This window comes from Aplysia californica, unplaced genomic scaffold (assembly GCF_000002075.1).
Source record: "Aplysia californica isolate F4 #8 unplaced genomic scaffold, AplCal3.0 scaffold00157, whole genome shotgun sequence".
Taxonomy (NCBI): domain Eukaryota; kingdom Metazoa; phylum Mollusca; class Gastropoda; order Aplysiida; family Aplysiidae; genus Aplysia; species Aplysia californica.
This window is the reverse complement of record NW_004797427.1, coordinates 398,937-413,327: the sequence shown is the minus strand read 5'-3', so window position 1 is coordinate 413,327 and position 14,391 is coordinate 398,937. Positions and strand designations below refer to the sequence as shown.

The 14,391-nt window shown below is 39.8% G+C and overlaps 1 protein-coding gene and 1 long non-coding RNA gene across 2 annotated transcripts; both read left to right on the top strand.

Moving 5' to 3' along the window:
- The first annotated feature begins 3,571 nt into the window (after positions 1-3,571).
- LOC118477626 lies at positions 3,572-7,418 on the top strand. Its single transcript, XR_004858499.1, has 5 exons — positions 3,572-3,649; positions 4,357-4,448; positions 5,011-5,055; positions 5,913-6,091; positions 7,354-7,418. It is a non-coding gene; the product is annotated as an uncharacterized LOC118477626 (long non-coding RNA).
- Positions 7,419-8,253: 835 nt separating this feature from the next.
- LOC101856422 (macrophage mannose receptor 1-like) lies at positions 8,254-13,947 on the top strand. Its single transcript, XM_013082050.2, has 5 exons — positions 8,254-8,314; positions 10,351-10,488; positions 10,844-10,972; positions 13,162-13,337; positions 13,723-13,947. Exons 1-5 carry the CDS (start codon positions 8,254-8,256, stop codon positions 13,945-13,947), a joined length of 729 nt encoding a protein of 242 aa, XP_012937504.2.
- Positions 13,948-14,391: the final 444 nt, after the last annotated feature.

The following is a 14,391-nucleotide window of genomic DNA, read 5'->3' as shown; positions in this document are numbered from 1 at the left end:
TCTGTGTGTGTGTGTGTGTGTGTGTGTGTGTGTGTGTGTGTGTGTGTGTGTGTGTGTGTGTGTATGTGTGTGTGTGTGTGTGTATGTGTGTGTGTTTGCGCTGGGGTAGGGGCCGGGAGGGGGGAGGGGTTATTTTTGTATTTGAGAAATACGCAGGGAACATTGAATTACAGCAAACAGAACAGAAACAATAGCTTGTATCCTTGACGCTCGTTTCAATACAGAAATAAATAATTTGAAGACCCGAAAGCTTACACGTTTTACAATGTTGCAAGCAGAAGATACGAAATTGAATCTGTTGCTTCGAGTCCGCACCCCTTTAATGATCTAAATTGTGTGGGTGGGGGTGGAAAAAGTACAAGTGCAATTACGGGTCAGAAATGTTAAAAAAAACCTAAAATCTTTCTTCGCATAGTGCTCTAATTTATGTCAAGTTTCATTGTCAAAGTGTGCAGAGGGGATGGCCCTGATTCAAATTCCCAGTGGGATGCTCTCGAACTTGAGCCACTTGGAGTTTTTTAAGGCTTTCCACCCACTTTGCTCAGTCGTATCTAAGACAAATTTTAAAATTCAGAGGTCCCTCCTCTTTTGAACCGTAGAGTGTTGAAGCAGAATTTAATCAGTATGTCAACCTTAACCAGTTACATTGTGCAAACCTGTGTATGTGGTGTAGTAGCTAGGTGCTTTGTTGCCCCATACAGAGGGTGCGAGTTTATTTCCCGTCTTGGGACAATTTGTATTGAGTATTTCAGCCTTCCTGATTGGAAATTATATCCCTACCAGTACGGATAGGCCCAGATACGTTGGATGGAAGCGCGCCTCCCGAATGATCTAAATTGTGTTGATTGTGGCGTAAAGCGCCAACGTATCCCTCTCCCGAATAACAAACAAACAAACAAATAACAAACGAAAAAACCTCCCAACCAAAAACAACAACAACAAAAACACCAAAAACAGAATAAAAAAACCCACAACAAAAAAGAAACAAAACAACAACAACAACCCCCCACTCCCACACACACAACAAAACAAAAGAGTGTGAAAATGTGGACAACATTATATTTGTAAGTTTCACAAGTCAAACGATTTTTTTAGACTGAACTAAAACTGAGACTTAACAGAATGACTCACATATTGTTTGTTGTCGTAAACAGAAGTTTTTGAAACTGTGTGAGCTGTAACTTCAGAAATCTACGAAAATATTCGCCCCAAATACGCGCCCAATTTTAAAAAACGTCAATACAACGAGGTAAACATTTGTGAGTTTAAACGAACTCAACTCTCTGTGGACATGACTACACCAAATGTATCTAGAAGAAGTCAGTACAATAAAGTTTAGCCTGAAGTATCCATCGACACTGCGAAGCACACATCCAAACAGGGTTGAATATCGAGATTCTAGATCTGGAAATAATAGAAGTAGTTGTCTCTCACACATGACGAAGCACAAACCGAAACGGAAGTAGTCCCCAGTAAAATAATATGGAATGGCTAATGGCAGAGCAAAGACCTCTGAAAGCTTCGATTTACAGGAAATTTTTTTATAATCAAACCTAAAAAATAATAGGGGCGTTAAATCTATACCATATCACCATTTTCTTCCGAAATCCTAAAAATGAAAGGTGGTTTCACATCATTGGTTTTTATAAGCTTTTTGGCAAAGATCTCTTAATTTGGTTACAAAAGAACTATGGTATTATAATATTCTAAAGAGAAATGAAGTTTCAGAATGGACAGTGGAGTGTGTTTACGGTATCAGTAATAATAATAATATTGTTATGGTCTCATTTCAGAAATATGCAAGACAAATTTTGGATTGGTCTCTCTGACCGCAGCACTGAAGGAGGTAAGTGGCAAAAATATTTACGTTATGTTTTCAGATTTCAGACTAAAGATGTTATGTTCTGTTCGAAACTACCTTAGAAGTATTTCTACTGTCATCTCTTCTGCTTCAAGCCTCTTTGACATTGAAAAAAGCATAGAAATACCATTTAGAACTTTGAATTTTGACTTCTTAGTTCTTAGTGATGATGTTCAATAGTCGAAAAGTATACTATTGTAAGAAAGGAGTTATGACGCTCCGTTTCTCTCCTTGTTAATATCATACAAATCTCTAACCTAGAATTACAAAGTTCTATCTGCTCAGTGCCTATTTTGAGAAATTTGACGCTTAAAATTTTGTTTCTTAACATCTCAAGCTTTTTCGAACGCAATTAAATTCTTTGAATATCTTGATAACGACTTTGAATAGTCTTACGATTCTTATAAAGCAGATAGAATATTATTTTGGTTTCTGACCTCATGGTTTTAATTACTCAAAATGGCCAAAAATGGCAGATAGACCATTATAATTCAACGTAGCGAATTGATGGATTGAAAAGAGATAGATTTTGTGCTGTGTCTTTGAACCTGTGAACGGGGACTCTCATGGCCTAGAGGTTAACGTTTTGGCCTCTCATTGCGACAAAAAAGCTTTCTTCTCTAAAACTTTCTCCTTTCACATCCTTTCCTACTCTCTTACAATGTTCTGTCGTCTTCTTTCGTCTCCGCTTTCTGTACCCACCCTCTCACCTCCTGACTCTTTCTGCGGTCTTTCTAATGCTACTCCTTGCGCTCCTTCTTACTGTTGTCTTCCAACCACACCCCTGATCTTTGGGTAAGTAAGATATACACCTTGACTTCTCGGACAAGGGTTAGAAATATTGGAGGTCCTGTATGCAAGTTGTGCACATTAAAGATCCCTTGGTGGTCTAAAATCGATAGAAATAAGCTTCGGTCTCCACCCTGGCAAAATTAAAAATTTCCGATCAACTGAAAATGTTTGGTGTGCCCCGCGCGCTCATATGACCTTATGCAGTTGCCAGCGCCGTAAAACACTTCCAAAGGAAAAAGAACCTATGAACTCTCTCTTGTTCTGCCTGTCTCAGCTGGCTTCTGTTGTGTAAAAACATGCAGGAAACCAGAGTGCAATTCCGAGTAGGAAGAATATTTAATAGAGTATGTCGGTCTGTATGCTAGAATGTGGTATCCCTCTTAGCCTGGATTGCCCCCGACAGGCAGGATCGAAACCTGTCTCCTAAATTACCAAAGTTGAGTTGGTGGGGGTGTAAAAACAGTAATATTTAAAACATTTCCTTGTTTCACTCATTAGGTCTCCCTTTCAATCCTCCTGCGTCTCTCTATGTCTATGCCTGTACACCTGTCTGCCAATCTCATTCTCTCTTTTACTTTTACTTTCTCTCACTTTTTTTCTCCCATCTCTCACTCCCTCTTTTCGTCTCCTTCTCTATCTGCCCCTTTCTCTCTTTCTTTTCCCCACTTTTCTCATTTTGTCTTACTCTGCCTTTCTTTCTCCTCCGCTATGCCTCTCAGTTTCCTTCTTTTTCTATCTTTCTTTCTGTCTCTTCCACCCCCCCCCCCCTCTCTGTCTTTTCCTCTCTATCCTTCCCTTTTTCTTTCCTTTGTTCTATTCCCCCCCCTCGTCTCTCAAAAACCCCCTCTTTCCCTCTCTTCCTCTCCCCATCCCCTGCAGCCACACAGCCTGTAATTCTGTCATCTCACATGTCCCACCAGGATACAAGTGGGAGGACGAGTCCCCTTTCTTCTTCTCACACTGGGGGACCAATCAGCCAGACGACGCTGGAGGAAAGTGAGTGTTGCTTTTTTCATCAATAAAAACAAAAGGAAATAACTGCTCTTCCTTGCTACTATGCTTCTGTTTAACTTGAAGCTAGCTAGACAGAAGATTAAAATAGTGTTACACACCGTTTACAGTTCATGGAGAAATAATGATCTCAATGAGCCAGGGTGTCAATGGTCTCCCACCCCTCGTATTCTCATTTCAGGAGCTGTGGTCACAACACCAAGGCCTGTGTTCTTCTCTGGCTTTCACACGATTAGTATGCAGTAAAGCAAAAACAATGGTTAATTCTATAAAGTGTACTCCAACTGCGGGTCAAAACATGTTTGTATCTCTGAGGTCTGGCGTGTCTCTGCACTGGCTGTCTGCTTAGGAAATAGATCAGACGGGCTGAAGTTGAGAGATATGAAGTTGGAAAAAATGGGGCAGGCATGGGCAGCGTGAAATATAAAAAAAATCTTCACTTCACTGTTTTTGCAGTCCAGATTAAAAGGATAGACAAATATGAAAAACATTCAACACTGATTTATCAGCGAGAGAAGTGTTATTTTACAAATACATTCGTCAGTAGATCTATATGAATACATTAGCTCAACAATTCATCAGTGACACACAACACACAATACTACATCAGTACAGACCATCTGCACGACATTACTCTTCCCCCACTACCTGTTACCAACACAAACATGTATGCCGCTCGGATCTTTCTTCAGAGAGGACTGTGTCACCTGGAACACGGCGAAGAACACCTGGAATGATGAGACGTGCTACGTGGCCCACAACTTCATCTGTCAGGTTCCCAGAGGTCGGCCAATGTTTCAGACTCCAATTTTTATATACCTTCTTCTAGGACTTTATGGGTAACAATTTAGCCGGTAGTTCGTACAGTTCTGGGCTGTGGGTTGGAAGGCCCTGGTTTATATCCCCGGTAAACCTTTTTTCAACTTGATTTGCTTTGGGTTTTCGTGGCTTTCTGCGTTTTGGCTTGGACCTTTTGAAGAAGGACATTGAATTTGAAGATGTCTACTATAAGATAAATTTACTCTGATGAAAATGTTGTTTTCGCGTAAACACATCAGCCACAAAATACCAGTTACAATTTCTGAGCATTCCTGTTTTCTTCTGGATCTCACTATTTCCTACAACTTTGATGAAGGACTTGTGGGTTATTTAATTTATTTTGTTCTGTTTTTTTGTTTTTTTGTTTTTGCTGCTGGTTTTTTTTTTGGGAAGTTACTTCTGTTCAATTTGAAGCTAGCTAGACAGAAAATTAAAAAGGTTACGCACAGTTTACAGTCAATGGAGGAAGAATAATCCCAATGGGCCAGGGTGTCGATGATCTCACATCCCACGTTTTCTCATTTCAGGAGCTGTGATCACAACACCAAGGCCAGTGCCAACTGGAAAACCATGTAAGTCACTTGTTTTATTTCTAGTACAGAAAAATCCCAAGGCGTAGAATTTATTAGTACAATCTTGATCATCATTATCATAATCATCTTCCTCCTCCACTACCTATTTTTCCTCTTCTTTCTCTACATCCTCCTCAATATCGTCTGTGCCATTATTAGCATCAGCATCAAGTATACTTATCACAGTGACAGATATCATATGAACATCATTATATGGGTTGCTGCGGTCTAAGAAAACTACTGAGGATCAGTTAGACATACAGGATCACCAACAAGGAAGTGTTAAGGAAAACAAGACATATCCCAGTCAAAGATAACTTGGGAAGAACGTGGTTCGGATGGATTGGACACACTCTCACGAATTCAGGCAGCTAGATAAAAAAGAAAGTGTTGGACTGGAATCTACAGGGTAAAAGGTCAAGGAAAAGACAGCGTGGAACCTGGAGAAAATTACATAAATTGATGTACAGAAAAGTGGGAAGGCATGGAATAGCATCAAGAGGTTAGATCAGGATAGAGAAAGTTGGAAAGTGCTTGTCCGTAGCCTATACCCTGGTGCAGGGAGAGAAAGGCAATATTGATGATGATGCTGGAGAAATCACCACTAAGAACTATATTGAAGGCTGATGGTGATGGTGGTTGTGATGGGGATGATGGTGATGATGATGATAATGAATGATGATGATGATAACAATGATGATGATACTGCAGTTGCCACTGCTGCTGCTACTGCTTCTGCTGTTGCTGCTGCTGCTGACAATAAACAGAGAAATTAGCAACATCTCTACAACATCGACACTAAATAATGAAACCATTTTCTTCCTTCCCCTCACTCCTAACCTTTCCTATTTTCCCAGCTCTCCAATGTGGTAACAGCTCCTGGTCTGAGTACAACAACAACTGCTACTACATAAGTCCATCGGACGGCGATGATGCCACAAAGACCTGGTTTGAGGCCCGCATTGCATGTTTGAACATACGTGGCGATCTTGTCAGCATTGGGAATGATGAGGAGAACGCTTTCGTCACCTCTCTTGTGAGTACAACTGTATAGAGAAGGAGTGTATAATCATTTCAGGCTGTGTGTGATTCACATGATGATGATGATGATGATGATGATGATGATGATGATGATGATGATGATGATGATGATGATGATGATGATGATTTTAAAAAAGATAACAAAGATAATAATAATGATAATGATGATAATACTAACAAGTAAAAAAAAAAAGCAATAATAATAGATCTAATAATAGATTAAATTTTGTTGATTCGCGTGGGAAAAACTGATTTACAATGACAAACACACATACGCAAAATACATAACTAGAAATACATACAGGCATACATACATACATACATACATAAATAGGTAAATGCACAATATTACACCAGTGCAGAGCAATTTTACAAACATGTCATTTCTGGTCGCCATTGTGTAGCACTCTGTTTTTTAAATTTAAACTTTGGTCGTCGTGTCTTGCTCAAGGACATAGCCCCGTGACGACCCATGGAAACTCCGTGTCACCGACACTTGCTTGACATTACTTTTGAGTGTTAACTCACTCCTCACTTAGCCACTGGAGCCCCCTTTGTCAGTGTAGGAGATCTTACAGATGTGGGAGGAAGACAGATACCGTTTATTCAGCATTATGCAAGTAGCTGGGAGGATGGGTTCTGTTAAAACTTACCTTGATTTCAAAACTTGAGAATAACAGGCTAAGGTCTTGGCTGTGTGGTGATTGATAGTAACGCAATTTACAGTGTTGTCACTGAATAGTTGAATTGTAGTGTTACAGTTTATGATGTGATAATTTGTGCTAAGAACTTGCCACATTTGTATTCTGAACATGTTTACTGGCCTATATTTAATGTTTGCAGTGGTTTAAGTGACAAAATGTTCAGAGATATAATTCGAATTTGACTGAACGAAAGAGAGACGTACATCTTCAAGGCCATGAGTATTGTTGTATTTGAGAGTTGCGACATGACAACAACATGAGATGGCTTTTCAGGAAGAAGTATCTGAGTTTTTTGACGCCCTTTTTTCAGAACATTTGGTTCGGGGGAGGGGGAGGGTTGCAGTGTTATATTACATTCCTGACTTGTGATGACACACACACATACACACACACACTCACACTCGCACACACACACACATACACACACACACACACACACACACACACACACACACAAACACACACATGCGCGCGTACACATACACAGTGTTACATTTAGATATCCTGGTTTATATTAACACCCACACACACATTTATCTCCCCATATGTACAGGTCAGCCGACACCCTGTGGGAACCTTCTGGATTGGCCTCAATGACCTGGACCAGGACACCTTCAAGTAAGTCCACGTGAACTGCGGCGTATTTTTTTAGGGGGTGGGGGCGAGGTGGATAGTTAAGCATGTAGCCTTGTAGTCAAAAGGTCATTGGTTTGATTATTCTTAAACAAGGGGAAACATTTTTACAAAACAATAGTACATTATGGCATTTATATAGCGCTCAAAGGCGATTAAAGTATACAGACTCTGAGAGCTTTACAATATAACAGTAACACATAATCGGTAGGGTATACCCTTTATTCTGACCCCAAAAAATGTATTTCTAAATATTTCTCTCTTTAGTCTACAAAAATGACTTTAACTGACTTTTGGATGAAAGAAAGGATTTGGAATCATTTGTGTCGATAGGTGTATGAAACAATTAGAATGTCAATGGCACCAAATGTATTGTTTTTTTCCTGGTCACAGCCACAGGCGTCAGGAGTGTAGCGCTTAAGCGTTCTGCTGTTGCACACAGGAGACCCGAGTTCGATTCTCCTTTGGGGAGAAAATTATTATCAAGTATCTTGGTCTTTCTGCGGGGATGCAGTGTCCCTCTCAACTCAGGTTGGCCCTGACAGGCTGTGTTGGAAGCCTGTCTCTTGATTGATCTAAATTGTGTCGATGGTAGCGTAAAAATAACTACTTAAAAGAAACACAATTGTTCCTTGTCATCATCATCAGCCTCATCATCATCATCACCACTATCATTGCCTTACTCATGATCACAATACTTTAGCAATAGCAACAACTGCAACAGTAACACAACAAATACAATAGCAACAACAACAACAACAACAACCATCATGTTTTCCCCAGATGGTCAGATGGTTCACCTGTATCCTATGTAAGCTGGATGACCAATCAGCCAAACGACGCCTACGGCAGTGAAAGATGTGTCCGAATTGGCTCTGGATGTAAGTATTTAACCCTTAGTCGAGCGAGGTTAAATAAGTCGTTAAACAGAAATTGATTCGAAGACATGACAAATCATGGCACTGAATGAAGACTTTTGTATCTGACGGCATCAACCTTTCCAAACCAGTTACCCGAGTCTACAAATCATGACACTGAAGACCTTTCTATTTGACTGTTTTAACCCTTCCAATCCAGTGCCCTAAGTCTGCAGAACCGGTACATTTAGCTTCTCTGGGTCGTCTGCTAGGTATACATCACCACACGCTAAAGCGTGCTTTCTTCTGGGTGTTAAATTAATTTTTATTTCCTGTCTTTTTGGACATTGTGTGTTTACTGAAGACTTGTGCTCCTTGACCATGCCCTATCTTATTTTCCTTGTCCAATCCTTACAGATTGACGCCATCTGGTTAGTATAAAGTTATGCAGGTGATATGTTAGCACAGCTTATATATTCAAAATACGGTTATGAAAAGGTTATTTTTGTAGTTAGTAGACTGCTTATTGTTACACTTTCTTGCAACGATTCACTTCCTTATTAGAGACTGCCCGAAACCCTATAACCCTATAAGTTAAAAGTAGGTACAAGATAGTCATCAAAATCTTGTAATTAAAAACACGACAGTGATATGCTATATTTCCAGCTATGCAAATAGTAGGAACGATTGTATGCGTATTGGTGATGTTGTGATGCTGATGATGAGGTTGATTGAGTTACGACATAGATGTGAATAAAAAGTAAAGTTGTTCCTGCATACGATCCGGACATTGGGGATTGCCTTGTTAGTGAGACAACTTCCTGGGCTTTCGGCATATTGTAGTAGGGTGGATAGATGTGAAGAAATGACATAATTCTTGATTAGACGAAGAAGATCCCTAAAGGACTAAGAGAAAAAACACCGTTGGCTTCTAGGTTAGTGTTTAGTTAGGTTAAAGTTAGTCCTAGATCATGAGCGTCATCATGACCGCCGCTCTTTGCCCTCTACAAAAAACTAGCTGCAAAGTGTGCGTACCATGGATGGCGCACCATTAAGCCCAAATGTAGGTCAAAACACTAATAATAAAATAGCTTAAGTCCAGAGCACACTATAAAACACAGCTCCTACATTTTTAACTCTTGGTGATAGTTAAACAATAATATGGTCACTTATCCATGTATTTGCTGCGGGTACATACTGGGACGGTGTGGCGTGCTGCTGTGTGTTAAAAAGTGATGACCATGATTTCTGTTTTATCATCGTTAAGTTTAAGTTTGTTACTTATTGCCATCGTTTGTTTTATCTCAGACACACATGTTTTCACAAACACTGGTATTTCTTGGAGATCTCAATGGATTCCAACCTTACAAAACTGTTTGCCACTGGCATAACAGTAGTACCTCATGTCATGCTTTTGGGTCGCACTTTGCTTCTCTGGAGGGGGTAGTGGTGGGGTGGGGTGGGGGAGGGGGGTGAGGGTCCAAGATTTATGAACTCCTCTTTCAGGTTATTACTCTGAACCGGAATAAAGCAAATTGTTGTAGTTTGGGGTAGATACCTGAAGAAGAAGAAGAAGAAGAGGAAGAAGAAGAAGAAGAAGAAGAAGAAGAAGAAGAAGAAGAAGAAGAAGAAGAGGAAGAGGAAGAGGAAGAGGAAAAGGAAGAAGAAGAAGAAGAAGAAGATTTCATATCGATAACCCCAACTAAAAGAAGATTCCGTTTATCATAAGTCCGACAGTTCTTAAAACTTTCCAAAATATTCTGAAGCTCCTGGAAGTGCATCCAGTGGGAGCTGTCATTTTACAGACGTTAAAACATGGCGTCTCATTGTTACAGCCAGGCATCTATTGCAACCATTCTCATGTGGAAGAAGTGAGGAAAATTTGGATAATGTCTTTCTGATGGACATAACGTTTGGATCAGACTTTTTTCCAAACTCTGCACACACCTTTATGGATACGAATCCTGTAAGCCCAAACACATAACTGTTACCCACACCAATAATCATCTCGTGCTCTACCAAACCAATCATTATCCTGTGCTCTATCTGCGTACCTCCAGCACTTTGGGGCGACCAGCACTGTCAGGACAAGCGTGGCTACGTATGTAAGAAAAGACCTGGTGACTACACCGTTCCCCCCATGACCCCAGCATCTACTAAGGGTGGCTGTCCACTGGGGTTCCATTCTCTGCCTTCTCGTGAGTGCCAAGCTTTATTGTATTAGTTTGTGTGTGGAATCATTTGTTTGTTTATTTACGTGTTTGTTTGTTTTTCAGGTTAGACTCATTTGGAGTAAGAAGGAGACCCTTCTGTTAATTAGCTCCTGCCTTCTCTGTTTTCTGTCACCTGTCAACCTACCATCGGGATTTATTTTACAATTACCCATCAACGCATCTTATCTTTCCAATTTTCTTTCTTCTACATGTCGACCAATCCTCACGATTTTTATTCTTGCCCACCATTAGCCTTTCACCTCAATTTTCTTTTTCACATTCTATCAGCCTGTCTTGTCTGCACAATTTCATTAAAATTTCTTTCTCATTTTTGTTTCAGTATCTAAGTGCTTCACTATCGGAGGCTTGAAGCCCTCACAGAGAGTGAACTACACAGACGCCATGTCGGTTTGTAATCTGCTGAATTATAAATCACGACTGGCCTCAATTCACAACCCAGTGGAACAAAGTAAGAAAACCTCGAATAAAATGCTGTCTTGCACTAACTTCCGACATTTTGCCACCTTAGAATTACAAAATTCTATTTGGCTGTTTTGAGTTATTAAGACTATGAGGTCAGAAACCAAATATTTTATCAGCAAAATTAAAATCGTAAGTTTATTCGAAATTGATATAATTCAAAGAATAGCACTGAAAAAGGTTTGGCATGTTGTGAAACTCAAAATCTTTTTGACGTCAAATTTCTCAAAACTAGGTAGGCCTACTGAGGAGAGAGAAATTGAAGGAATTGTCGCGCCTGCCAAGACTGTTTTAAAAAACCTTCTCCTTGAGTTAAAAAATTTTTATGTTATGATCGGTCCTTGTGTTTTGTGCAATTTCTGTTTTATTTTGTGACAATCTCTGTATTCACGACCGGAATTCAATGCTTCCAAAGAGGTTTACTTCAAAATCACATTACATTTCATATGTGATGTGGGTCAAAGGCTTCAAACACTGAATCAACTTACGGTACTTACATACGCCAAAACCGATAATGTAGGGATAGCACATGGCAACACTAAGCTCCAGAAATGTCTGCCTGTTTGTCTGATTTCAAGTTATTCAACGTCTTTCTGTTTGTGTATTTGCTGGTGCCTTGTTTAATTTGTTAGATTTCGTGGCCATTTCAAGCAACTAAGCAGTCCATCCTGCCAGACCTCAGATCACAGTCCTAATGGGGAGTCTTTTTGTTTGTCTTCCTATTTAAGTATTTGTGTTTGCCCCCAACAACTGCACTAGTACCATGATAGTTTGTAGTTAGCAATTCTGTGCTTCAGGCTGGTAGAACAAAAAAACTGGAAAAAACATCTGTTCATCTGTTTTTTTGTAAACCCTTTCTCTGGTCAATAAGTGTGATATAGACCCCTGAAATTGCAATAGTCAGAGCGTCTAAAAACAAAGATCCATTCAAAGTACAATGTATTCTGTAGGTTTTTTTTAAAGTCAGAGTCTACCAAACAATCCACAAACAATTGAACAGCTGAAAAGGGAGGCCCAAAAAATCGGCCTACAAACACGCCAAAAGGTTATTCAAAATTTCTGGTGGCATATGTCAGTCTGTCTGGAGATAGATGATTTACACTTGGGGTATTTCATTTAAATAGCCAAATTTCCACTCAGTTTATTTGGCAAGATCATTTTAAGATGGATTTGTTCTTTAAGGTTTGGGGGGGGGGGGTGGCTAAATCCCAAAAGTCCCAATACGGTTCCAAATTATGGATTTTGAGTTGTAGGCCTATTTAGCTTCTTCAGCCTCTCTTACAACTATTTCATAGCATTAAAATCTCCCTAAACATATTTCTTCTCTTACCGGGCATGTTTGTCGCCACCATTTCCTCATAAAGTCAATCTTTTTTTTTTGAATCGTCCCTTTTCTCTAAATGCAGTTTGTCTAATTTTTTGAATAACTCCACCATTTTTTTCCAATTTTCCTGAACTTTTCACAGAATGATGTAAAGATGTAATACTAAAAATACGTCCTTTGAAATTTTGGTATATGGAATAGCTTTTCGTTGGTGGTGTCTGGAGTGTGGATTTTAACGGATTTTTGCAAACTGGAATACGACCTCAGGAAAATATTCATTAAAAATTTCTAATCCGTTTAGGTAAAATTCAATAGACACATTTATAGATCTAATGTTTGTTAATATGCATTAAAAAAGGCAATCTACTTTCACGAAAAGTAAGTGCGGTATTCATTACGTAAGACATGTCAATAAAATCCAATATGGCGGCTGTAGCCATGGGAAAAAACAAACTTTTTTCTCAAATTTGATTGTGGATTTTAAGACTTACTAATGTGTGAAATTTAGTACAATTTCCTCCATTTATAAGCGAGTTAGCCTTCAGGTGTACCCCCTCCCCCCTTTGATGCACAACAAATGCACATTATGGTGGAATTTTAAGAAGTTGTTAAGCTTTGAGTTTTACTGATCTTTTGGATATTACTTTTAACTTTTAAACGTGGGTATTTTTCGAGCACACAAATCAATTTTCTTCCTATTGACAAATAATTTACCGCCCCTTGGCTTAGATTTTATTTGGATGACGTTTTGTTGAAGTTGGTGCAAAGGCGCCTGGTACGTATTGTTGTTTGGGAGTGAAGGATGCCAAAGGATTTTATTTATATTCATTTACTCTTTTCCTTTTCCTAACTAGAATTCATCACAGTCCTGTTGGCTAACTCGGGCAGCCGATCACCGTCCTGGATTGGTTTCAACGACCGAAGGTTTGAAGACCAGTTTGTTTGGGTGGACAACTCCAGGGTAGACTACACGGCCTGGGGCTACAAACAACCAGACGAGAACAAAAATGACAAGAGATGGATTGCTAGGGTGAGTCAGACTCAGGCATGTAATTGTGTGCATTAATATTTATATATACACCTACTTCTATGAGTGTTTACGCCGTATGTGCTAATATGTTCACAAACTTATACATGTACATAGCTTCTTGCACAAACGCTCTCATATAAGCTTACTTCCATAAAAGATAGAGAGAGCAACATAATTTGCGTTTATACACTTATACGTATGTACTGAGCAGATATGACATAAACATTCTGAGGTAGCGTTATCATTATATCTAGATGAAGAGTTGTGACTGGCACGTAATGTGACATCATCTACACAACCCCAGGATTACGAGTCCGCTAGCCTAACCACTAGACTATCAAAGTCATATAATTAGACATGTAAACAATCCTTTAACCATCCCCAGAGAGACTGCGTCGACATGGATATGGGCGTCCAAAATTCCGGTCGCTGGAACGACAGGAGATGTAGTAATAAATACTCCTTTGTTTGTGAGACTGCTAAAGGTGAGGAGAAAACACAAACGATTAGCACACATCCATACAGCCACATATATACGTGCACGCACATTTATGCAAACACACTTATGCAAACTAACCTCATCAATTTTGTACAAGAAGTTCATAGGTAAATTGTTTAGCGCTCGCAACTGCATAAAGTCATATGAGCGCGCGGGACACACCTAATACTTTTTCGTTGGTAGGAAATTTTGAATTTTGCCCGGGTGGCGCCGAAGCCTACTCTTATCGATTTTAGACCACCAAGGGATCTTTAACGTGCGCAACTTGCACACGGGCCCTCCGAGATTTTTCGCCCTTGTCTGAGAAGGCTAGGTGTAGATCTTTCCTACCAGAAGATCATGGGTGTGGTAGAAAGACAGCTGTAAGAAGGAATCAAGGAGTAACAGTAGAAAGGCTGCAGAAAGAGTCAGGAGCCCAGAGGAGGGGGCAAGGGAGGTGAGGGGGTGGGGGCAGAAAGAGAAGACGAAAGCAGACGACAGAATATTGCTAGAGAGCAGGAAAGGAGGTGAAAGGAGACAATTTTAGAGAAGAAAATTTTTCGGTCGCTACCCGGA